This window comes from Mustela nivalis (assembly GCF_964662115.1).
Source record: "Mustela nivalis genome assembly, chromosome: 18".
Classification (NCBI taxonomy): Eukaryota; Metazoa; Chordata; class Mammalia; order Carnivora; family Mustelidae; genus Mustela; species Mustela nivalis.
Window position 1 is genome coordinate 55,199,478 of NC_139037.1, and position 24,305 is coordinate 55,223,782.

The following is a 24,305-nucleotide window of genomic DNA, read 5'->3' on the forward strand; positions in this document are numbered from 1 at the left end:
AAAGTGTGTTAACCCTTAAATCTAACGTGGTTCAGGGACCATACTACTGAATGTGTCCCATCGTTATCATCTCACTTCTCCTGCCAAGAGGGGAGCATGCCTGGCGCTGCATCAGGTGGGTAGCTATCATGCTTCATTCTGACTTGGGGTAGAGTCGCTCACCCACTTGGGCATTGGGAGGTAGGTCACGTGGTTTCTGTGGGCTCAGGACCAAGGAGTCTTAGAGAACTCAGAGCTTCTTAGGGTTGTCTGCGGGAATAAGTAACACTACCCTGCCTCTTCAAACACCAAATGGAGTTAAGGCAGCTCAGGAGGTGGAGGCACCTTCTAGAAGCCACATCTCTTTGTATCTTCCTGGGTAACTCCCCATCCCCAAAGACCATGACCTTGAGAATCAATGCCAGCTCCCATCACCACCCACTCTGGCTCCAAATCACCTCCCAAATTTCTGCCTTCCCATTCACGCCTTTTATTTACCTCAGAGGTCTCTAAACATTGCTTATCACACTCCTTTATCGGTGACAATTTTTTGAGAAAATATTCCCAACATGTGTAGAAAATCTACTCGTGAACGACTGTCGTTCTACATCATCTTGATAAAGCTTAATTCATTTTGCTTATTTCCGTTAAAAAATTAGCTATAAGTAGAAATTCTAAATGTTTCTTCCTGCATCCCCAGTGTAATGGCTTCGACAACCCAATCTGGAGAGCCCCGAAAAGGTCACAGGCAGAAGCTCGCAGGCCCTTCGCGTGTCTGAGACTCACACCTCCTGGCGTCCTGCCTCCACTTTACTCTCCAGGGACACTGGGTCTGGGATGACGTGGCTCCGGAAACCAGCTGCAGGGAGAGGGCCTGTTCTCCCCTTCCTCACCTCTGCGTCACTTCCCCTCTCAGAGGCAGGACGGGCCGCCATGAACCAGGTATGGGAAGAGCCTGGCCGGGTGAGCTGCAGACCAGTGGAGATGATGCATCTTAAACCACGCAGGGCTCTAGCTCTAAGGTCATTGTTTTTGTGTGAGGTTGGAGGGGTGGGGAGTCCTGGCATGCGCGACACTGTCCCAGGGGCTGCAAGCCGCCCCCTTGCCTTGGTTAACACTTAGAGAAGGCACAGACAGGCCCTTTGCTGGGCCTGCAAGTGGATACCGCAGGAGGCTCAAGGAGAGAGAGAAAGGCCCTGAGATAACCAGTCCACAACTAAGGTGGAAATAGAGTTGAGGTCTTCTGGTTGCTAGTCTGGGGTCCTTTCTCATTTCTGTACCAGGTTAACCACTTCTTGGCCCCTGTGGCTACGGTGCTGGCATGTGACCTCCATTCCCCAATCTGAGGTGCTTCCACAAGCCTGGAGAGGAAAACGAGGACATTTGAAGCGACCTCTGTGTGGGGGGAGGTTGGTCGTCTTGGCGGATGTGGAGTGGAAGCCTCTGGACCCCCTGCAATGAGGTCTGCGTGAGGGCTTTTGTTGTTAACCTTGGCCGGGATGGCCGTTCCATTGGCTTAGGTAAGCTGCTCGGTAGCCGGCAAGTAGCTGCAGCTTACACCGGAGTCAGCAGACTTTCCTGTAAGGGGCCAGATGGTATTCTTGGCTTTGCAGGACACAGGGTCTCTATTGTATATTCTTTGTTATTTGTTTTTTATAACTCTTTAAAGATGTAGAAGTCATTTTTAGCTCAAAGGCCAGAGGATCTTACAGGCTATGGTTTGCCAACACCTGGTCTGGGGCCACGTCAGGCCAACAAGAAAATGCCGGTGGCTAAGGCAGAATTCAGTTTGGACTCCCTAGTCGGCCGACATCGGGCAAGGCTGCCACCCAGGCAGTCCAGCAGAAAGAAGGGTGACCCAAGAATTGCCAGGGGCCTGAATCCTTAATTTTCAAAATAAATCTTTGCAATTCCCTGCTCCCTTCGGCCTCAGTCTAATGACAAGATGAAGCTGCTCTGGAAACACCCAGACTCGCTGACCAAAACTCCTGCCCAAGGTGGGACAGGAGAAAGGTTGTCAGAAATAGTCAGAAATGTATTCTGAGTGGATTTTTGTGGACCTGACAGTCGATAATACCAGATGCATGTGGAGAGTAGGGAAAATAGAAAGTCCCTAAACGTCAGTCTGTCTTCCAGGGCTGGCGTTGGGGCTGGGTGGCGGCCGCAGCCCAGTGGATACGAGCAGCCTTTAACTTTGCCCCAACAGCGAACTAGGCAATCATTTAGGGGAACCTTTGTAAATGGAGGCCCCCTGGAGCCGGTGGCGGGGACAGTTCCTTCTGGTTGGCTCCTGCCTCTTTCAATTCCGAAACAGATTAACACAAGGACCAGGGTAGCTCTGCTCTCGAATCTTCCATTTACATTTAACCATTTCAGACCTTACTGGTTGTCAAGTTCAGGTTGACGGACCCTAAAATGAAGATGTAAGGCTAGAGATTTTAGAGACCTCCACGTGTGGAGCCTCCTCTATCTGAGAGCTGAAGAGGAAATCAACAGCTGCCTTTCCGCAAAAGCGGCGTTCGCGGCGGTTGTGTCGGCAGGTGGCGCTGTGGTACTGGGAACTGGCCTCCCTGGGTCCTGCGGCGGCCGTGAAGTCCGGAAAAGGGATTCTTCTTTCTCCTTCTGGGAACCTGTTGTTTCTTTACACGGTTCTAGAGAGAACCACGCATGCTCCAGTCTCTGGATGGGAGAATCCCCTGACACTTGGAGGACATTCACAGGATGGACACACGAAATATCAATTATACACTTAATAGAAGCCAAAACAGCACATCGCATTAGCCCAAAGGCCCCACCAAACAGGGTCACTTGGACTTCCTTCCCCCACTGTGTGCTACATCAGTGGTCAGGTGTGCGCTTTCCTTCTGGGGAACATGGACCTAGAAGTCTAACATCCTTGAGTCGTGAAGCATCAGCTTCAGCAAAATTTTCCACCTGTGACGCATGTAAGGGCCATGAAGGCTGGTCCATGCTGGACCTTCTTTATAGTTAGAAGCTTCGGGACCAACCATGTGTTTTTCCTAAACTATGAAACGTCTGTTTGAGCCCAGGCAGTCCTCAGATGGTGACTTGGGTAGCAGGGCCTTCATCTTCATCTTCCCTCAAGGCCCACCCATTCCTAGCTGATTAGACAGAGGCCATTACTGACACATCATTCCTTCCAGAGATGTACAAATGGCGGACGAAGCACAGGAAAAGCAGCTCGGTGTCTTCAGTCATTAGGGAAATGTAAATCAAGCCCAAAATGACACACCACTTCACACCCACCAGGATACTGATAACCAAAGAGAATGCAAAGTAACAAGTTTTGTGGAGGATTTGAGGAAACTGGAAACTCCTGCGTCACTGGTGGGAACATGAAATGTTGCACTCGCTGTGAAAATCAGCTTGGCAGCTCCTCAATTTCCACTCCAGGTCTAGACGCAAAAGAACTGAAAATAAGTGTTCAAACAAAAACTTGTACGTGAACGTTTACAGCAGCATTATTCGCAATTGCCAGAAAGTAGAAGCCACCCAAACATCCATTAACAGATAAATGGATAAAATAAAAGTGATGTATCCATACTAAGGGTAGTGTTCAGTCCTAGGCAAGAGGGAAGTTCTCATACAACATGGATAAATCTTAAAAACATTCTGTTACGTGAAAGAAGTCAAACACAAGGGACCACGCGTGATGATTCGATCTATATGAAATACCCAGAAAAGGCAAATCCAGAGAGCTAGAGAACAGAATGGTGGTCCAGGCCAGTGTTGAGGGGAGAGAAGCAACAGCAATGAGTGCTTAGTGGGTACAAGGTTCCCATGTGGAACCTGGTGGTCATCACGGATCAACTTTGTGAAAGTACCAAATGCTACGGACTCCCATGCTTCTAACAGATTAAAATGGTGAATTTTATATCCTGTATATTTTACCATGATTTTAAAAAATACAAATGAAACAATGAAATAAAATTGCCTCTACTTATGGACAGCATGACTGTATCCAGAGAAGACCCCACTCTGCAAAAATTGTACTAGAACTAATAAGAGTCTAGCAAAGTCAGAACACGTCAGTAAGAGATCAGTGGTATTTCTGTATACTAGCAGTAAGCAATCAAAATTTTTAAATGTCAAACAGTATTAATATTGCCACCATTGTCACTTACATTATTATTACTATGACTTGGGTTAGAGAATTAATTCAGCATCTTCCAGAGAAATCTGGATGCCACACAACGCTTGGCGGTATTTCAGACCTCCTCTGCACCCGAAGTGGCAGATAATTGGAATTCCTCCAATTTGGAGGAAGGATGTTTTGGTTGTGATTTCTGGATGTGGTGGTTGTTGGTGGTTGTCTTGCTATTTAACTAATAACTGCTGTCAGTTCAGTCTTGTCATTACCGGTTTACTTTGTTATGGGTTTAGTTAAACTGCATGGATAATGATGCACATTTGCCTCAATTCCATGTGCGCGTGGCCTGCAATTTCCCACTAATTAGACTCTTTAAAGACATTTCTGCAGTTATCTACTCAAATCTGCATCATCTGTTCCCCTCTTGCCAAAGCAGATGTACACAGCTCCCACCCACCCCCACTCCAGGAAATAATTTGCTTATTATCACTGAGTTCTTTCTCCACTGGAAAGTAGGAACGGGGGGTGCAGTCGGCTGGGATTTCTGTCCCACTGAAGTGAGAACCACCAAAACAGCGTACACGAGAGGGGCTGGGCCGAGTCAGACAGGCAGAGAGGACCTGGGAGCACAGAACAGACCTGGAGATTATCTAAAATACGGCAAAAGACTGACCAAAGACCTCAAACGCAGCCCCGTGGCAAAAGGATCTAGATACCTGCCATTTCCTCAGGAATCAAGCACTGGACTCACTCCTCTCAAATGGCTTTATTTCCCCAGTGTGGGGGGCTGCAGGTAGGATCTCTGATCCCTGAACCCCAGGATCCCACAGCCTTCTCCCGCCCAGCAGGCTGTGGCAGCGCCTTCAGAAGAGCAGTGCCTGGGCTCGAGGCTGAGCCTCCCGGAGTAGGACGGGTTCTGGGAGGAGCTGGGCCTGGGTGGTTCGCGTGGATCAACACTCCCTGAGGGGGTCCTGACAGCAGCTCCCGTAGTCCTCCGCCAGCGTTGGGCCCACGTGCAAGACAAGACCGCGAGGTGCAAGGGTCAAGGACCAGCTAGGACTTTAGGAGCAAACACTCCCTGTGGGGACGACTCCTTGAAGTCTGCCAGCAGGCCTCAGTCTGGAGGGAAGAGAGAACAGGTGGTGGGATGGAGAAGACGGCAAAACATGGGCGGCTGACAAAAAGAAGGAAGCACGAAAAGCCCAAAGGAAACAGAGTGCACCCCAGGACAAGGGAAAGGCAGCGCGCGGGAGAAAATCACTCAGAGATAGAGGAGCAAAAGCCCCAGAATGTGTGGTGGTGACCACAAAGGCCAGCAATAGGCACAGACGGACCCCACAATACTGACCTTTAGGCCCAGACGGGGCAGGTGGCGGCGGTCCCCCTGGAGGCAACAATGCAGAGCGGCTCAGGGCGTCAGCCACCCAGCCCAGGACGCGGCTACAGTGCTGCACCTGGGGAGCGGGAGGGACAGAGGGTAAGAGACCACCCCCCTACCCTGGCCACACACATACACACACACACACCCCGGCCTGGCCCGGGAGTCCTCACCTCCTGCTCCAGCCCTTTCAGACGCTGCTCATACTCCCGGATCCGCCTCAACTGCTTCAAGGCTGTGTCCACCCTGCAACCACAACCACCAAGGGCATCAGGTCCATTCCCGCCGCCCGCTAGCCCCGCCCACCTCGGAAGCCCCATGCCCGCAGACCTGCCTTCCTCCCCAACACTGTGGCTTCGCCCCACTCTGGCTCCACCTGGAGCCTGGCTCCTCTCTCCTCTTCCCCCCTCCCCCCCCAGGAAGCCCCGCCCTCACTTTTGCGACGTGCGTTTCAGACGCTCGGAGTCGCTCTCCCGCTTGTCCCGCGCGCGAGCCAGCAGGAAATTCTCCTTCTGCACCGACTCCCACGTCAGCAGCCTCCGCTCTGCTTCCTTGGAGAGGTAAACCCCTGGCAGGGGGGTAAGGGCAGAGTCAGAGGGCCTGCCCCCTCCTTGGCCCAGCCCCGCCAAGGCCTCCCGCGCGTGAGCCCACTCAGACCACGCCCTGTGCAGGTCTAGGCCCCACCCTAATACTTAACACCTGCCCCCCCAACACCTAATCTCTAACCACTCAGTGCTCCCCGACATCTTCCCGCAGCCTGTCCGTGCTCTTCCTTCTCTCCAGGGCCTGACCCCTGTGCTTTTCCCTTTCGCATCAAACCCCGCTCTCACGAAAATGTTCGATGACCGGGGAGGGCGGCAAGCGGGACCGACGCCTGCGTAGGTGCCGAATGAGGAGGCGCACGTGAGAGATGATGATAAGGGGCGGGGCCAGCGCCGGCCGAGAGTGAAATTCCCGGATGAGGCTGTAGCGCTGAGCCTTCCAATAGAGGTCGCTGTTTCCCTGTACTTTGCCGAAGGTGTCGCTGTGGGGAGGAGAGGTCAAGGGTCACCAGAGGTCAAAGAGGGCAGATGAAGGTTAGATATTAGACAATATGTTTTAAGACCAAGGCAGCAGGCCAATGTCAGAATCATTAAGGTCAGAGGTATTACAGGATGCACTTAGTAGGAGCTGGATTAGGAGGGCAAAGAGATGTCTGGCCTCAAGGGGAGACAGTGTCAGGAATTAGGGTAGAGGTCATAGACAGGCTCAAAAGTCAGCTGAACACAAATAGCTAAAATCAGAATGAAAATGGAGACATCACGATGAACCTTACAGAAATAAAAAGGATTATAAGAGAACACTATCCCAACTGTACACCAACAAATTAGATAACCTAAATGAAATAAATGGACAGATTCCTAGGAACATACAAATTACCCAACTCAAGAAGAAATAGAAAATCTCGACCTATAACAAGAGATTACATCACTCATCAAAAATGTCCCAACAACCACAAAATCCCAGGCCTAGATGTTGTTGTTGATGAGTTCTACAAAACATAAAATAAGTAAATAACACCAATCCTTCTCAAATTCTCCCAAAAAACTCCAAAAAAAGAGGAGAGAACAGTTTGTGACTCATTCTGTAAGGCCAACAGCATTACCAACCCAGATAATGATAACACAAGGAAACAAAATTACAGACCAATAGTTTTTATGGATACACACGCAAATATCCCCAACAAAATACCAACAGACCTACTTCGGCTGCATAGTAAAAGGATCATATACCATGACCAAGTGGGATTTATCCCAGTAATGCAAGGTGCCTCAACATGCAAAAATCACTATAATACACCACCTTAATAGAACAAAAAGAAAAAAAAAACAACTACATGATCCTCTCAAGTGGCCGAGATACAAAAAGGCATTCGACAAAACCCAACATCCTTTATGGTTTAAAAAAAAATCAGATAGGATTAAAAGGAAAATTCCTCAACATGGGTAGAGGGTACTTATGAAAAACCTATGGCTAACATCATACTCAATGAAGAAAGACTAAAAGCTTTCAGCTAAAATAAGGAACAAGACAAGGATGCCCACTCTTACCACAGCTCTTTGTTATTGTACTGAAAGTTCTAGCCAAAGCAATTAAATAGGAACAAGAAATAAAAGGCATCCAAATTGGAAAGGAAGACATAGAACTATTTCTACTCACAAATGACACGATCCTATATATCAAAAATCTCAGAGAATCCCAAGAAAGCTACTAGAGCAAATTCAGCAAAGTTGCAGGGCATCAGATCACCAACCAAAAATCAGTTGTGTATCTCTACACTGCAGTGAACACTGCCACGTCTGCCAGCCAAGGACTGCCAGCAGTCTGCCAGCAGGGAACAGAGTCTCCTTCACAGCCCTTAGAAGGAACCAATCCTACACATACTTTGGTTTTGGACTTACAGCATCCAGAACTGCAACGGAAAAGTTTCTGTTACTTAACATCATCCACTTTTTGTTACTTTGTTAGGGAAACCTCAGGAAACTAATACAATGGCTAATAGCCAACTAATTTTTTTTAAGATTTTATTTATTTATTTATTTATTTGTCAGAGAGAGAGATAGAGTACGCACAAGCAGGGAGAGCAGAAGGCAGAGGGAGAAACAGGCTCCCTCTGAGCAAGGAGCTCAATGCAGGACTTGATCCCAGGACCCTGGGATCATGACCTGAGCCGAAGGCAGACATTTAGCCAACTGAGCCACCCAGGTGTCCCTGGGTGACAAGTCCATTCGATATGGAAAAATAAAACAGTCTCTTAGACACAGAGACCTGGAACAATGGGATTTCGGCGTGCAAAAAGAACGAAGTTGGACCCCACATCACATCCATATACCAAAATTAAGTCAAACAGACCAAGAAACTGAATATAAGAGCTAAAACCATAAAACATAGAAGTGAATATTACCTTGGATTGGGAGATGGGTCTTTAGATACAACACCAATAGTACAAATAAAAAACTTTTTTTTTAAGATTTTATTTATTTATTTGACAGAGAGAGATCACAAGTAGGCAGAGAGGCAGGTAGAGAGAGAAGAGGGAGGAAGCAGGCTCCCTGCCGAGCAGAGAGCCCGATGCGGGGCTTGATCTCAGGACCCTGAGATCATGACCTGAGCCGAAGGCAGAGGCTTTAACCCACTGAGCCACCCAGGCACCCCCAAATAAAAAACTTTTAAATTTTTGTGCATCAAAGGGGATTATCAAGAACAGGAAAGGGGCGCCTGGGTGGTTCAATGGGTTAAAGCCTCTGCCTTTGACTCGGGTCATGATCCCAGTGTTCTGGGATCAAGCCCCGCATTGGGCTCTCTGCTCAGTGAGGAGCCTGCTTCCTCCTCTCTCTCTGCCTGCCTCTCTGCCTAGTTGTGATTTCTCTCTGTCAAATAAATAAAATATATTTTAAAAAAGAACAGGAAAAGACAACCAACAGAATGGGATAGGAGAACCTGGGTGGCTCAGTGGGTTAAGCCTCTGCCTTCGGCTCAGGTCATAATCCCAGGGTCCTGGGATCAAGCCCCACATCGGGCTCTCTGCTCAGCAGGGAGCCTGCTTCCTTCTCTCTCTGCCTGCCTCTGCCTACTTGTGGTCTCTGTCAAATAAATAAAATTAAATCTTTAAAAAAAAATCTTAAAAAAATCAAACACCAGTTCGCCCACTAGCTAGGACTGTAGCATTGTTTTGAAAAGGAAAATAACAACTCATGGCAAGGCTGTGGGGAAATCCGAACTCTCCTTCATCACTAATGAGAACAGAAAATGGTGCTGCTGCTGTCGAAAACCGTTCAGTTTCAAAAAGCTAAAGAGAATTGCCACAGCATGCCCAGCATCCTACTTTAGGAATATATCCAAAAGAAATAAAAACAGGGGCGCCTGGGTGGCTCAGTGGGTTAAGCCGCTGCCTTCGGCTCAGGTCATGATCTCAGGGTCCTGGGATCGAGTCCCGCATCGGGCTCTCTGCTCGGCAGGGAGCCTGCTTCCCTCTCTCTCTGCCTGCCTCTCCGACTACTTGTGATTTCTCTCTGTCAAATAAATAAATAAAATTAAAAAAAAAAAAAGAAAAGAAATAAAAACAGACTCGAACAGGTACATGAACACTAACGTTCAGTGCAGCATCATTTGAAAGAGCGAAGGGATGGAAACAAGCAAGTTTCCATGAACAGATGAACAGATGAGGGAACGGGATAGACTCGTACAATGGAATATTATTCAGCCATGAAAAGAGTACTGGTCCATGCTGCAACTTGGATAAACACTGAAAACTTTATGCTAAGTGAAATAAGCCAGACAGAAAACGATAAATGTTGTATGAATCAACACACAACAAGGGGGGCTGAGACTTAGAGGGGGGTACGTATTCATATACATGGTATGAATCCACGTATATGAAACCTCTAGAATAAGCAAATTCCTAAAGACAAAAAGCGGGCTCCAGGGGGCCAGGCGGGTCAGTGGGGAGCAGGAAGTTGCCGCTGGCTCATTGGGTACACACTGTGTGTCTGGAGCGATAACATTTTTTGGAAGTACATAGTGGTAGTGGTTGTAAAACATTATGAATTTAATTAATGGCACTGAATCGGTACACTTCAAATTGGCAAATTATATGTATTTTGCCACAAAAAAACATTTTTTTTTTCATGTTCTGCCTGGGCTCAAGAGAGAGGATCAGAGTTCACAGTCCAGGTCCGGGCAGTGTCTGAACTCTGGGACTAAAGATGGAACTGATTAGACCTGGGTCTGGGTCAAGCTGGGACAGAAAGTCACACTGGGGTCAAGGGTCACGCTGGGTGAGGTCAGGTCAGAGAGTAGTTGGGCCTCACCTGAACATGGCAATGAGCAAATTGAGCAGCAGGATGTTGGCCACCAGCAGGAAGATGATGAGGAGGAGAACCACCAGCCAGTTGGCATAGAGCGAGACGCAGGAGCCTGCCTGAGCCCCTGGCGGGCGAGCCCAGAAGCCCTGCTCCGACGAGCAGTTGACATGCTCCATGAGGGCCACTGTGAAGGGAGACACTCAGAGATGGGCCAGGGAGACAGAGACCAGAGAAAAACAGAAATTCAGAGGGGTGTGAGGGAAAGAGACCCAGAGAGAGGGAGACAGATTCCCAGAGAGAGACAGAGGAGGCGTCAGAGGCCCAGAGACAGGGAACAGATATATGAAGAGAAAGGAGGACAGAGTCCCATAGAGATGAAGGGGGTAGGGGCTACTCAGAGACCTAGAGAGAGAGGGGGGCTGAGACTGAGAGGGGGGTACGAACCCCAGGGACGGGGAGCCCTGGGAGGGGGAACTCGAAGGGACGGCATCAGATCCTCTCATCCCTCCGTACCGTCCATGTCCTCCTGGGGGATCTGCCCAAAGATCTGCAGATAGGGCCTGTAGAAGACGCGGCGCAGGACATTCGGGAGGTCACGATCCTGGGGCCTGAGGAGCCCCTCCGTGGCCACGCCGTAGGCAACCAGCCACACACCCAGGAAGAAGAGGAAGAAGAACACGTCCTTCATCTGCGGGGTGGAAAGAGACCAAGTCTGGACCCGCCCCCTGGAATGACCCTGCCCCTAGCCCCACCCATGCCCACACCTCCATGCCCCGCCCCTTTCCTCCTCTGGATCCGCCCACCCGACCCTGTCCCCCTCACCATCTTGTTCACGATCACGATCTTAGGCCCGAGTTGTTTGTTGACCGTGAAGATGTGCAGCAGCCGCAGCGTGAAGACCATGAAGTCGAGGCAGAGGACGGTGCGGCCCAGGTCATACAGGCCGGGGGTCAGCCTGCAGTGCGGGGAGATGCGGCAGGGCTCACTTAGGGGTCACGGGGTACAAAGGAAAACCCAGGTCTTCCCAACACCAGGCTTAGGGTGACCCCGGAGGGGCCGCAGCCAGGACCTGCTGATTCACCCCGGGTTTACCCAGATTTCACTGGCACCCGCTTAGGAATGAGTACATAAATCAGGGTCTCGGCAAAGATTGGGGAGGCCCCTGTAACAATCAAGTCGGAAAACCTGCTGGAATATTTGTCCAACCTATAAAGGGGCAAAATAGAGTTCCAGCAAGTGAGTAAGCAGAAGACAGATGACCCCACGGGGAGAGTGGATAACGAGAACACGGTTCACAGAGGAAGGTCGGATGGCCAACAGCACCAGCAACCCCTATGGGGAAAATAAAACTGTATCCCTATTTGCATCATCATGTACTTGAACCCTGAGTGGATTAAAAACCTAGAGTGAAACGCACGGGGCGCCTGGGTGCCTCGGTAGGAGTTAGGCCATGATCTCAGAGTCCTGAGAAGACACCAGCCTTTGGCTCTGTGCTGAGTGTGGCACCTGCTTAAGCTTCTCTCTCTTCCCCTCCCTCCCCCAACTCTCTCTCTCAAAAATAAATAAAAAATAAAGGTACTTAAAAAAAAAAAAAAAACCTAGAGTAAAAGGCAAAACATGAAAATCTGAAAATACAGAATTTCTTCATGAGCTTGACTGGATGAGATGTCACAAGACAACAAAACCTTCTACGCAAGTAATGTGTAAAACCACAACATAGGGAAAGACTGATAAGTTTGACTACTCTGAAAGATAAAATTTACGTCCCTCAAGAGATAACATAAATACGATAAACAGAGAAAGGCAAAACTATCTGCCAAAAACGCACAACCTAAATTTGATCACAAGGGAACCTGAGACAGACTCAAACAGAGGCAAGTCCTACAAAATAACGGGGCTGGCCTGTTCAAAAGTGTTAATATCATAAAAGCTGAAGAAGGATCGAGGAACTGGGTTGGCTCCTGGGGTAGAAAAAGGACATTGGTGGGACAACTGGTAAAATTTAAGATCTCTTGGTTTTGATAAGGGAAGATGTTGACATCTGAGGATCTGGGTGAACAGTATAGAAGAATTCTTTATACTGTTTTTGCCACATTTTTTATAAGTCTCTGGTTATTTCAGGATGCAAATGAAAAGAATAAAAGAATGTTTAAGATAATATACAAAAGTTTAAATGTTTAAGATAATATACAAAAGATGAGCTGCAGACAATGAGAAGGTATTTAAAACAAAGCCACCAAAAGGGGGGCGCCTGGGTGGCTCAGTGGGTTAAGCCTCCGCCTTCGGCTCAGGTCATGATCCCCAGAGTCCTGGGATCAAGCCCTGCATTGGGCTCTCTGCTTGGCAGGGAGCCTTCTTCCCCCCTACCCCACCTACCTCTCTGCCTACTTGTGATCTCTGTCTGTCAAATAAGTAAAATCTTTTTATAAATAAATAAATAAAACCACCAAGAGGTTAGGGCGCCTGACTGGCTCAGGGGGCAGAGTGTGCGACTCTTGATCTCAGGGTTGTGAGTTCGAGCCCCATGTTAAATGTAGACATTACTTAAAAATAAAATCTTAAGGGGCGCCTGGGTGGCTCAGTGGTTAAGGCCTCTGCCTTCGGCTCAGGTCATGATCCCAGTGTCCTGGGATCGAGCCCCGCATCGGGCTCTCTGCTCAGCAGGGAGTCTGCTTCCTCCTCTCTGCCTGCCTCTCCGCCTACTTGTAATCTCTGTCCGTCAAATAAATAAATAAAATCTTTAAAAAAAAAAAAAATATATATATATATATAAATAAAATCTTAAAAAGAAAAAAAAAAAAACAAAAGCAACACCAAGGGTTAGGAGAGAGCACCGACCCATCCATACACATACACAAGAGATCAACAAACACAAATGAACATGTCTTTTCTAAAATGGCGGCAAGCCTATGAAAAGACATTGACAGAGGGACAAGTGGCCATTTGCTATGAATAGATGTCCGAGCTAACTAGTAGTCAAGGACACATAAGTTTTAAAACAAGAAGTCATTTTTACCTGTCAGAATGGAAAAAAGACAGAAAAAGATCTAAAGGTTAAATTGAGAGCTATAAAATTTTAAAGATTGAAAATACCTGGTATTGTCTGTCAGGTGCGTCCTCAAGGGGCACCCTCTTACCCTGATGATGGGCGTGTATGTGGGCGAAGCTATTCTACAAGGAAACCTATCCATGTCAAGAATATATGTACCCTTGGGGCATCTGGGTGGCTCAGTGGGTTAAGCCTCTGCCTTTGGCTCAGGTTGTGATCCCAGGGTTCTGGGATCGAGCCCCACATCAGGCTCCCTGCTTGGCAGGAAGCCTGCTCCCTCCTCTCCTACTCCCCCTGCTTGTGTGGCCTCTCTCACTCTGTCTCTCTCTGTCAAATAAATAAATAAAAATCTTAAAAATAAAATATCACTGGTATTCCTAAAGCATGATAGCACATGGCTCTTTCATCTCAAAAGATACTTTTTCTTTTTAAAGATTTTATTTATTTATTAGACAGAGAGAGATCACAGGTAGGCAGAGAGGCAGGCAGAGAGAGAGGGGGAAGCAGGCTCCCTGCCAAACAGAGAGCCCAATGTGGGGCTCGATCCCAGGACCCCGAGATCATGACCTGAGCCGAAGGCAGAGGCTTAACCCACTGAGCCACCCAGGCACCCCTCAAAAGATACTTTAATCAAAATATAAGAGAAACAGGGGCACCTGCGTGGCTCAGTGGGTTAAAGCTTCTGCCTTTGGCTCAGGTCATGATCCCAGGGTCTTGGGCTCTCTGCTCAGCGGGGCGCCTGTTTACTCCTCTCTCTCTCTCTGCCTACCTCTCTGCCTACTTGTGATCTCTGTCAAATAAATAAATAAAATCTTTAAAAAATATATAAGAGAAACAGAAGCATAGTGTCCTGCAAAACTTTCTTATCTTGCTCTTGGAATAAATTATTCATGCTGAGTTACTTTGTAGCATCTCTAACAGCACAGAGGAAGCAAGCCTCTGTCAGGGGAGACCGGTAGGGAGGGAGTCACTGCTGTTAATGATCCAGATTATAAAACGGGGTGTCAGGTCCCTTCCGTCCTTGGAAATAGTCACTAGGTTGTGTCCACAAAGCTCTTTGTCTTCTCTCTTCACAGGAACAGTGTCCTAACTGCTAGGACTTTAAAAAATAATAATAATAATTGTTAATAAATAAAAGGAAAAGAAATTTCATCAGCTAGTATCTGATTATAATGTCATGTTACCTTGAGTAGAAAATGAGACTTTGTGGCCAGACTTTTGGCTTGATTTCTACCTCTTGAAGTTTAGAACTTTTGTCTCACTGCCTTATGAAAAGAATTCATTCATTCCATTCTGGCAAGGAGAAGTCTGCTTGTCTGATCTTTAGCCAACAATGGTTGAAACCCCTTCTTCTGGAATTTGATGCCAGATTTTCAAAGACTAAGGTATCTTTGCAAATACCGATATGGAAAGCATGTCAGGACATATTAAAAATGAAAAAGAGGGGCGCCTGGGTGGCTCAGTGGGTTAAAGCCTCTGCCTTCGACTCAGGTCATGATCTCGGGGTCCTGGGATCGAGCCCCACATTGGGCTCTCTGCTCAGCAGGGAGCCTACTTCCTCCTCTCTCTGCCTGCTTCTCTGCCTATTTGTGATCTCCGTCTGTCAAATAAATAAATAAAATCTTTAAAAAAAAAAAAGGAAAAAGAGTTGCAGAAAAATACATGAAATATAATGTCCTTCATTTACAAAAGTATGTGTATCTGTCCATGTAAAAACACAGAAAAATAACAAGCAGAAAATGCACCAAACTCAGCACCAAAGGAGAAAGTGGGGAGTCTTAGAGAGATGTGGTTTCCGTTGTATGTTCCTCATTTCTTTAATCGTGTTCACTGAGGACATACTTCTGCATTTCTTTGCTAATAGGCTATATTTCAAAGATATTTTCTGTTGCTGGGAGATGAGCTAAGTATCTTTTTTTTCTTAAGATTGATTTATTTGTCGGGACGCCTGGGTGGCTCAGTTGGTTGGACGACTGCCTTCGGCTCAGGTCATGATCCTGGAGTCCTGGGATCGAGTCCCGCATCGGACTCCCAGCTCCATGGGGAGTCTGCTTCTCTCTCTGACCTTCTCCTCATTCATTCTCTCTCTCACTGTTTCTCTCTCAAGTAAATAAATAAAATCTTTAAAAAAAAAAAAAAAGATTGATTTATTTGTCAAAGAGAGAGCACAAGCAGCAGGCTCCCTGCCGAGCAGAGGGCCCAATGCGGGGCTCGATCCCAGGACCCCGAGATCATGACCTGAGTCGAAGGCAGAGGCTTAATGGACTGAGCCCTCAGGTGCCCCCAGACAGATGTGTCTTGAAGATTTTAGAATCTTTCTCAATGAAAGAGACTGCACAAGCCGTACCGAGAGCATCATTTGGGAAGGACTGAGAGTCGGGAGAGGATAAGGGAGGACTTCCAGAGATGGAGGCAGCAAAGCGGAGGCCTCAAGGAAGTGTAGGTATTGGCTTGGCCAAGGAGAAGGGGGAAAAGTGTTTCAAGAAGGGGAAACAGCATGCGCAAGACCTGAAGACATGAATGCCAAGACCCAAAACATCCATGTTCCCAAGGGTGTTTTGACGTGCCCTTTGCCCTCTCTCTGGGCACCACACAGTAAAATCTGGAAGCCACGGATGAAATGAACTAACATGACACAGCCCCGTCTTGGCAACAGGAAATATCTGAGGTGAATTCCTGACAATTTGTTTTTTATAAATTAGCTAAGAAGTAAGCAGAAACAGTCAGGTTTTTATGAACTAAAAGGTGAAAACATTCAAGCTTCTCCGGTGACACCTGAATCTGTAGGAGCGCCTGGCGGGCTCCTGCGCAGAGCCTGGGAACTCCAGATCTCAGAGTTGTGAGGTCTAGCCCCACTTTGGGGGTAGAGATGATTGAAAAGATTTTTTAAATCTTAAAAAAAATGTGAATCTAGGGGCTCCTGGGTGGCTCAGTGGGTTAAAGCCTCTGCCTTCAGCTCAGGTCATGATCCCAGGGTCCTGGGATCGAGCCCTGTATGGGGCTCGCTACTCAGCAGGGAGCCTGCTTCCTGCTTCTCTCTGCCTGCCTCTCTGCCTACTTGTGATCTCTCTGTCAAATAAATAAATAAAATTTTTAAAATAAATAAATAAATAAAAATTAAAAAATAAAAAAATGTGAATCTATAAAATTTGACCCAGGAAGACAACCCGAATGACATTAAAGCCAGAATGTAAAATTCGCAAACACAGAACCTAGATTTTGGCAAAATTCAATACAGACAACACCAATGAAGAGCCAAATATTTGTTGTTCGATGTACCCCAAATAATAACAAAGTTGAAATAATTTTAAAAACAAACTGAAAAGGACTGAAATGAGTTTCACTGCCCTGGGATAAAACTGGTCCAGGAAGTTTGCGGAAACTGGGAACCCCTCCCTTGGTTAAGAGCTCATCCCACTGGTCACAGTGTTATGATTACGAGGATAACCCGGATTATTACTGCAATCCACTCTGAGGAGCTGGAGCTTGGATGCAGAGAAAGGAGTGGGGCGCGGGCCTGCAGAGCTGGGCAGGCCGCCACTGGGCAGCGCCCTCAGGACTGGGTGCGGGGGTGCGGGGCAGCCCTGGGAGGCAGGCCGGGCAGCTCAGAGAAGAAGGAGCCTCGTGCGGACAGACCAGAGGCCAGAGGCATCCTGGAGGCTGGGCGGAGGGCCGGGTGGGAGACGGGGACAGAGGCGGGGGCAGAGCGGGGAAGGTGAGTGTGGCGCCCCCGCCTGGCCGGGAGTCTGGGGGAAGACTGTGCTTTGCGGGTGCCACCGCGGGGCCAGGTCGGGGGACCAGAGAAAAGTCCGCCAACCTGCAGATCTAGAAAAATAGCAGCCGCGGCCCTAAAGCCGGGTACCCAGGTGTGAGCGAACTGCTCGTTGACCCCCCAGAGGCGATGCTGTCGATGAAGAAGGGACTTTGGTTTGTGTTTCGGGATGGAAAAGCAGGGTTGGCTCCAGCCCAGCAGGGGGCGGGGGCGGCAGGTGGCGGGGACACTCACCGACAGCCCACGCCCAGGAGAAAGCAGGTGAGGGCCACAAGGTCGCACTGGTTCCAGGTGTCGGCAAGGTAGAGGCTCAGCCGGCGGCGCAGCGGGGCCTGCTGGGGGCCGGGCCCGGGCCCCCGGGTGGCCAGGCTGCCCCAGCCGCCGCCCAGGCCCTGGCGGAACTCCTCGCAGAGCAGGGTGAAGGCCCAGAAGTAGAGCAGCAGCTCCAGGGCGCCGGGCGCGCCAGGCTGGAAGTCGACGAGCAGCACCCAGGCGAAGAGCAGCAGGAAGAGGAGGTAGCTGACCACGTTGCCCATGAAGGCGGTCACCGGCGCCCCCCAGAACTGCGGCCAGCGGCGCAGGCGAGGGGGGCACCCCCCGCAGCAGCCGCTGCGCCTCGACTGTCCCAGCACTGGCACGGCCTTCTTCTCCCGGGGCTCTGCCAGCCTGGGGGGAGGGGGAAGGGAGGAGGCTCAGTCTGACCTCTGAGCCCCTCTTCACTGTCACCAAGACCTCTCATCTTTCACATCTGACCTCTAACCCTGCCTGTACCTGAAACCAAATCCCAGGTCAAACATCTCCTTGACGTTTGACCCCCTATATCTAACCTTTGCCCTCTAAGATCTCCTTCAGGCAAGACTGCTGACCTTCCACCTCTGATCTTCTCCACCCTCCAACCTCTGGGGCCTTGGAATGACCTCTGACCCTGGTCTGGCTTCTGACTCCGAATCCCTCTTCTTGCATCTTCACAACCTCTGACTCTACATCTGACCTTGGACCATCCACCCAACCTCCGACCCCCTCACTTTCATGAGCTTGGCTCCTCGGGTTTGAAAGCCCCTGCCTGAGTATTAACGTCTGCCCCACAGATTCTGATGTCAGATCGTCCGGCCCAGGCTCCCTGTATATGACCTCAGAGCGAGCAGCCATATTTGGCTTCTGGATTCTGACCTTCTTAGTCCGTTCCCCTCTCTGACCCTTCTTGTCCGAGCTCTGATCCTCTGTCCCAATTTCATCCTGACTCTTCATTCGAACCTCAAACGCCAAAATAAATAATACACACGATAACAAACTCAACCAGCTAATGGGAAAAGTAAACTGGCTTGGGGAGGCATCTTCTCATAAACCAAGCAGAAAGATAACAACCCCAACGTGGAAACAACCCAAATGTGCCTCAACTGATCAAAGGTGCATCAGCCCAAACGGGTCCATGAAATGTGGTCTATCCATTCAGCGGAATATTATTTAATGCTGAAAAGGAAGGGCGTACCAATGCGAGCCACAACTTGGAGCAATCCTGAAAGCAAGATGCTAGGTTAATGAGACCCATCAAAGAGGACCACACGGTGTGTGGCTCCCTTCATACACCACGTCAGGAACAGGGAAATTCATTGAGACGAAACTCTCCATAACGGAAGTTATTGGCCACTGAGGGCGGGGGGAGGGGAGGAATACGGAGTGACCATGAAGGGGTACAGAGGTTCTTGTGATGGTGACAAAAACGTTTTAAGATGGATTGTGGTGACAACTGCACAGTTCTGTGCATATACTAAAAACCACTGAATTGTAACACCTTAAATGGGTGAACTGAATAATATGTGGATTTTATCTCAGTAAAGCTGTTCTCAGGAAAACAAGAGGAGCGTATTATAAAAGCTAAAGAAAGTGCGATGCAGAGAGGACAGAAAGTTCCCTAACACTGAGGGGAAACAGACCTGGTATTTTACGTTTCACCCTCTGCAGGGCCCTGGAAACAAGAACGTGTGGTCAGAAAACTTTCTGCCATCTGCCATCTTGAATCAGGCACAACCAGGCCTCCCAGACTCCGGGGCCCATCTTGAGCCTCTCTGGGGAAGGATCCAGGAACCTGTCCTTTTACAAAGCTCACCATGGAGGTGGCGCTCCCCAGCAGCTAAGAGCATTGCTTCAGGAACAAGATCTGGGTTCAAATCCCAACTCTACCACCTACCAGTCACATGAGCTGAGGCAAATGACTTAGTGCCTTGGTGATTTCAAATGTGAAATGGGGATGATAATAGACTCTACTGCATAGGGTTGTTGAGAAAATTAAATAAGCTGTTTTTCAAAAGGATTTAGCACACTGGCTACCCTCTGTAAGTGTTCTGTAGCATCGGCTGTCGTCACCGTCACTGTCATCATCATCATGTAAAAGTTGGGAACTCCCTGGGCAAGGACATCATGATTGGTCCTGACACTAGGGACTTCTAGCCAGCCTTTTTCAGTGGTCCCAACTCCTTTCTCAGTTTTCTCTTCTATCCTGACAAACATATTGTATTTATTGTGCGTTGTCTCAGAAAAACATGTTTGCATATATTTTTCTCAATTTGACTGCTCCTCGAGGCATGTAGTGGGTCTTACAGACTTCTGGCTTCTGACCATGATTTGAATAGTTACCTGAAACATTTTTCTTCTGGAATATTGGGGGCCAGGGTCCTTTCCTTTTCTTACTACATCACTAAAGTAGAGAAGGAAGGGACAAGGAGGAACATAAATGTGGGCCTCTCCCCCCTTTCTCCACTACCAGAGATTCAGACCCTGATGCTCATACCCACCACTCAGCAAGATAACTGAGACATGGATCAATAAGAAACTCCATTAACTGACTACTTACTACATGCCAGACGCCATGATGCATTCTCCGCATTCTCTCTCGGCTCCTCCCCCAGGCGCTGGGCACACTGAGCTACTCCACACGGAATATTCTGGTTCCCTCTCGGTGAGAGGCCCAGGAGCCAAGGGATTACCATATGCCTCACTTCTGCCCATGAGATGTGGGCACAAGTGACGTGTGTCCCTTCCACATGAGGCTATAAGAGTAAGTACCTGGTTTGCCATTTCTCTTTTCCCTCTGCTATGAGACCAGCCACATCCCAGCTTGGAGGGGCTCCCTCATCCCAAAGTGGAAACCAGAACGGAGCCAAGACACAGACAACCCAAAAATGGGGCAGGAGGAGTAAGCCTTCATGGTTGACAGTCACTGAGAGTGTAGGATGCTTTTTCTTTTTCAGATTTATTTACCTATTTTAGAGAGAGAGAGAGAGCACAAGTGGGAGGGGCAGAGAGAGGGAGAAAGAGAATCGCAAGCAGACTCCACGTGGGACGTGGGGCCCGATGCAGGGCAGGATCTCACAACGCTGCAATCACCTGAGCCAAAACCTAGAGTCAGACGCTCAACTGACTGCACCGCGCAGGTGCCCCTAGCTGTTCTCCTTTGCACCCTGCCCAACCTATCTGACAGAGACACAGCTTTCCACACATATCCATTTTACAGAGAAGAATCCTGAGGCTTGGGGTCACTTCTAAGGTCAAAGTTAAGATTTGAACCCAGGTCTGTTCGGCTCATAGCCAAGTCCCTCAGCACCTCCACTCTGCAGCCTTATCAGACTTTTGATAGACACCTGCTTAGGCCTGGGTACCCCAGCATAGAGATTTAAGAGCAAAGACCCTTGGAGTCAGGAAAAAAAAAAAAAAAAAAGATGGATGATCTCTAAATGAAGCAAATCCACCTGATTCCACTTGCTACATCGAGATGGTAGAACGTGTAACATGAAGTAAACAAGTTTACAATGAGGATCTCCTTCATGGCAGAACCAAACCTAGACCCAAGCCTCGAGCTTGGCATTTGGGAAACTTCCTTGGTTTCTTCAGTGGTTTCATGAAGCCATCACCCCCCGAAGCTCCACTTCTCCCCTCTGGCTTTGTTGCCAGCACCTGGTGCTCCTGAAGCTGCCCAGGGTGCCCCACCTCACTTCATCCCACCTCACTCACCCAACAGGGCCTTCCCCGTTGAGGCCCCGATCCATGTCGAATGCCAGGTCCTTCTGTATGGACTCCTCCTCTGACTTCCTGGCATGGAGAAAAGCACAGAGTGAGGAATGGGGGCAGGGGTGAGTGGAAGAGGAATTCTCCAGAAAGACACCCAAACCTCTTCACCCAGAGGCCTGGCAGGGAGACAGTGAGGCACTTTCCAGAGTCAGCCCAAAGATACCTTCTCCCAGAGCCATGGCCAGAGGGCAGAGAAACTGTTCCCCAGAGGCATTGCAAAGAGCCCCCCCAGGAGCTCACCTCCCAGACACGCCCCCAGCCTGGGGGAGGGAAAGAGAGCAAACAGGGAGGAGAAGCACTGGACAGTCCAAGTAGGAAGGCAGCCAGAAGTGAGCAGGAAGGAGAAACCGAGCGCCCCCCTCCTGCCATTCTAATCCCAGGGGACTGACCTGAAGGTGATGAGGTTGGTGTAGATGAGTGGGGGGCAAAAGAAGGCGAGAACCAGGGCCCAGATGGGAGTGGTGCTGTCCATCTCCCCCCACCACTTCTGTGTCAGCAGAGACTGTGGGATGTGAGGAGGATTAGGAGCCTGAATCTACCCCACAGCCCCTTTCTAAAGACCCCAGGCCAGAACTGGGCCACAGCTGCAGCATCAGCACAAGTGCTCAGGCAACTAGAACTACTGGGGATGGGGGGCAGGAGGTCAAAGGTGAGGATGACCCGCCCAAGGTTTTAGCTGGTAGAGTTAAACAGCCACCATTTATTAACACAACATGCTAGATACCGGGCTAAGCCCTTCACATAGGTTAGCCCACGTCCCCCTCACCACACTCCCAGAACCAGTAATGATATTTTCTCTTTTCACAGATGGCGTACGGGGAGGTTAAGCAAGAGGCCCAGGCTGGAATCCACGAGTTTAACCACTATTCGAAGCAAAGAGCTCTGGGTAAGTAGGTGAAATGCCAGCCAAATCATTCTGACAAGTGAGGATGGGGCTTCCTGTTGGGGTAAGTGGACTTCCTATATTGAGGGTAGGACTCTGAGCCCATCAGATTTTTTTATTTTCTTTTTTTTTTTTTAAACTAAGCTTTACACCCAGTGTGGGACCTGAACCCTGAGATCCAGTGGCATGCTGTAACTCATTGAGCCAGCCAGTGTCACGCCCTTATCAGATTTACATTAAGGATATGGAGAAGAGTTTTAAATGTCAGGATGGACATGATGGGAGAGATGTGGAGGCAAGCAGGGCTTCCTGAAGGAGAGGACTTCCTATGGGAAAGGTGGGCTTCCTAAGCCAAAGTTTGTCTATGCCTAAAACACTAGGTAATTGTTCAGTGAGGTCATTCTAATTGTCAAGATCTGGAAGGGAGGACCCCTTAAGGAAGTGGGAGGGACTTCCTATAGATGACTAGGGCTTCCTTTAGGAGAAATGGGATTTCCTATGGGAGTGAGAGGACTTCCTGTGTGACAGATGGGACTTCCGGTGGTCACCAGGAATTTCTGTTCAGGAATAGAACTTTTTAGGAGGGTGGGCTTTGCTGTGGGAAGGATGGCTTTCCTATGGCAGGGGGTGGGGCTTCTTCTGGGAAGCGCAGCCCTTCTGGGAGAGAGTTTCTGGAGGACAGGTGGTCTCCAGGAAGAGCGGAGGCTAGTCCAGACCATTCACTGCCCATGATGGCAGGGGCTTCTCCTCCATACTTCCCGAAGTTTCCAGGTGGGAACTGTGTGGGGTGTTGGCACCTCAGGTGCTTACCTGTACCCCATCCTGGGCAAAGAAGGCACGGGCATCAGCCTGCATGGCCAGCTGGAGGCAAGTGGCATCCCCCCAGAGTGGGCAGCGGCGGAGGAGCAGGCGAGCGGCCCGTTTCTCGCTGCTGCGGTAGCACTCACCGAAAAGGTCTGGCGCCGGGAGATTTACGTGGGAGGGAAGAAAGGGAGTGAGGACATGGTGTGAGAGGAAATGTGAGTGGATTGAGGAGGAAGGAGCAGGGTTGGGAGAAGAGGAGTGGGGAGATGCACAACCCCCTGCATGGCAGCTCCCTGTCCCCCGCCCCCCCACACCCATGCCTTACTCACCAACGCCCAGACCCTCAAACTTGGCCGCCAGGTCTTTCCTCCGTGCTGCCTCCTCAGCCTCACACTCCAGGCGTGCCAGCACTCGGAGCAGCAAACAGGCCCCAAGAGCTGAGGCCACAGCGTTAGAGCCCTGGAGAGGCAGAGAGAGGGGTCACAGAAGGGGAAGGGGAGGGGGGCAAACCTATGGTCACAGGAAAAGGAAAGAACCAGAAGTCAGAAATTAACCAGGGTCATCAGTGGCCAAGGATGAGGTAGTGTTTGTATATGAATCTGGAAGAAGCTGGTGGTCATCGGGTGAAAAATGTCCACAGCAGGTTGTTCAGGGACCAAGGGCTGAGTCAGAGTTAGAATGACATCAGAGGTTAGAGACATGTCAGGAAGTGGCTGGTGATGTCACCTAAAATGGCAGAATAGAGAACTTTAAGACTGTGTCTCTCCACAAAAGCAACAGATAAACTGCCAAAAGCTGTCAGAGGCAACTTTCTCAGAGCTCCAGAACAGAACATAAAACCTACAACAAGTAGGAGAAAGCTCAATGAAGAGAGAAAACACAAGTTTCAGCAAAAGAGCCCTGTGACATGTGAACTACTGCTGTCAAGTCCACAGCTCCAGGGCAGCCTGGAGGGCAACAGCCCACACTCTCAGTGCAAGCTGTTGCTACCAGAAGGGGCAAATCATATCTGACTCTCAAATCACTGTGGTTGCCCATGTGGACTTAGCTGTCCCTGGAGGGTCAGCTCAAGGGTTTGTCTTCATTTCACTGTTTTGGGGGCTTTTCCCCAAGCAGAAATGGCTCCCCAGGTGGTGTTTGAAAGCATTTCGAGACAAATGCATTAGCCTCAGCTGACTGAAGCCAAGAATAACAGTCAGGGTTCAGCAAAAACTGGATAGTGGGGAGGGAAGTGGCTGAGGAAGGAGCTACTCTGAGGAATAAGGGGCTTGAAGAGCTCCTATGTGGATCAGGGAAAGGCCACCTGCATGACCAAGACTGGGTGCAGGCTCAGAAAAGTCCAAAGAAAACCCTGAGCTTTTACCTCTTGCTGAACTTTCACCCCAGCAAAAGCAGAAAGTGAAGACTAAGACAGAACTGT

General features: G+C 49.2%; 1 protein-coding gene and 1 long non-coding RNA gene across 6 annotated transcripts in view; one reads left to right on the forward strand and one right to left on the reverse strand.

The window, feature by feature from the left end:
* Window positions 1-830: 830 nt before the first annotated feature.
* Window positions 831-3,952, forward strand: LOC309852934. The gene is made up of 2 exons (XR_014305449.1): window positions 831-921; window positions 1,263-3,952. It is a non-coding gene; the product is annotated as an uncharacterized lncRNA (long non-coding RNA).
* An 889-nt stretch (window positions 3,953-4,841) lies between these two features.
* Window positions 4,842-24,305, reverse strand: part of TRPM4 (transient receptor potential cation channel subfamily M member 4) — a 38,226-nt gene continuing 18,762 nt past the window's right edge. For all 5 annotated transcript variants that reach the window (XM_082710306.1, XM_082710310.1, XM_082710308.1 and 2 more), the window contains 13 exons: window positions 23,215-23,344; window positions 22,892-23,037; window positions 21,588-21,700; window positions 21,142-21,219; window positions 17,368-17,799; window positions 11,135-11,267; window positions 10,826-11,000; window positions 10,319-10,496; window positions 6,299-6,492; window positions 5,904-6,036; window positions 5,642-5,714; window positions 5,439-5,544; window positions 4,842-5,209 (listed from right to left, as the gene is read on the reverse strand). In XM_082710306.1, the coding sequence (XP_082566432.1) occupies window positions 5,205-5,209; window positions 5,439-5,544; window positions 5,642-5,714; window positions 5,904-6,036; window positions 6,299-6,492; window positions 10,319-10,496; window positions 10,826-11,000; window positions 11,135-11,267; window positions 17,368-17,799; window positions 21,142-21,219; window positions 21,588-21,700; window positions 22,892-23,037; window positions 23,215-23,344 (1,896 nt within the window). In that variant the 3' untranslated portion in view covers window positions 4,842-5,204. The remainder of the gene's footprint in view (window positions 5,210-5,438; window positions 5,545-5,641; window positions 5,715-5,903; window positions 6,037-6,298; window positions 6,493-10,318; window positions 10,497-10,825; window positions 11,001-11,134; window positions 11,268-17,367; window positions 17,800-21,141; window positions 21,220-21,587; window positions 21,701-22,891; window positions 23,038-23,214; window positions 23,345-24,305) is intronic.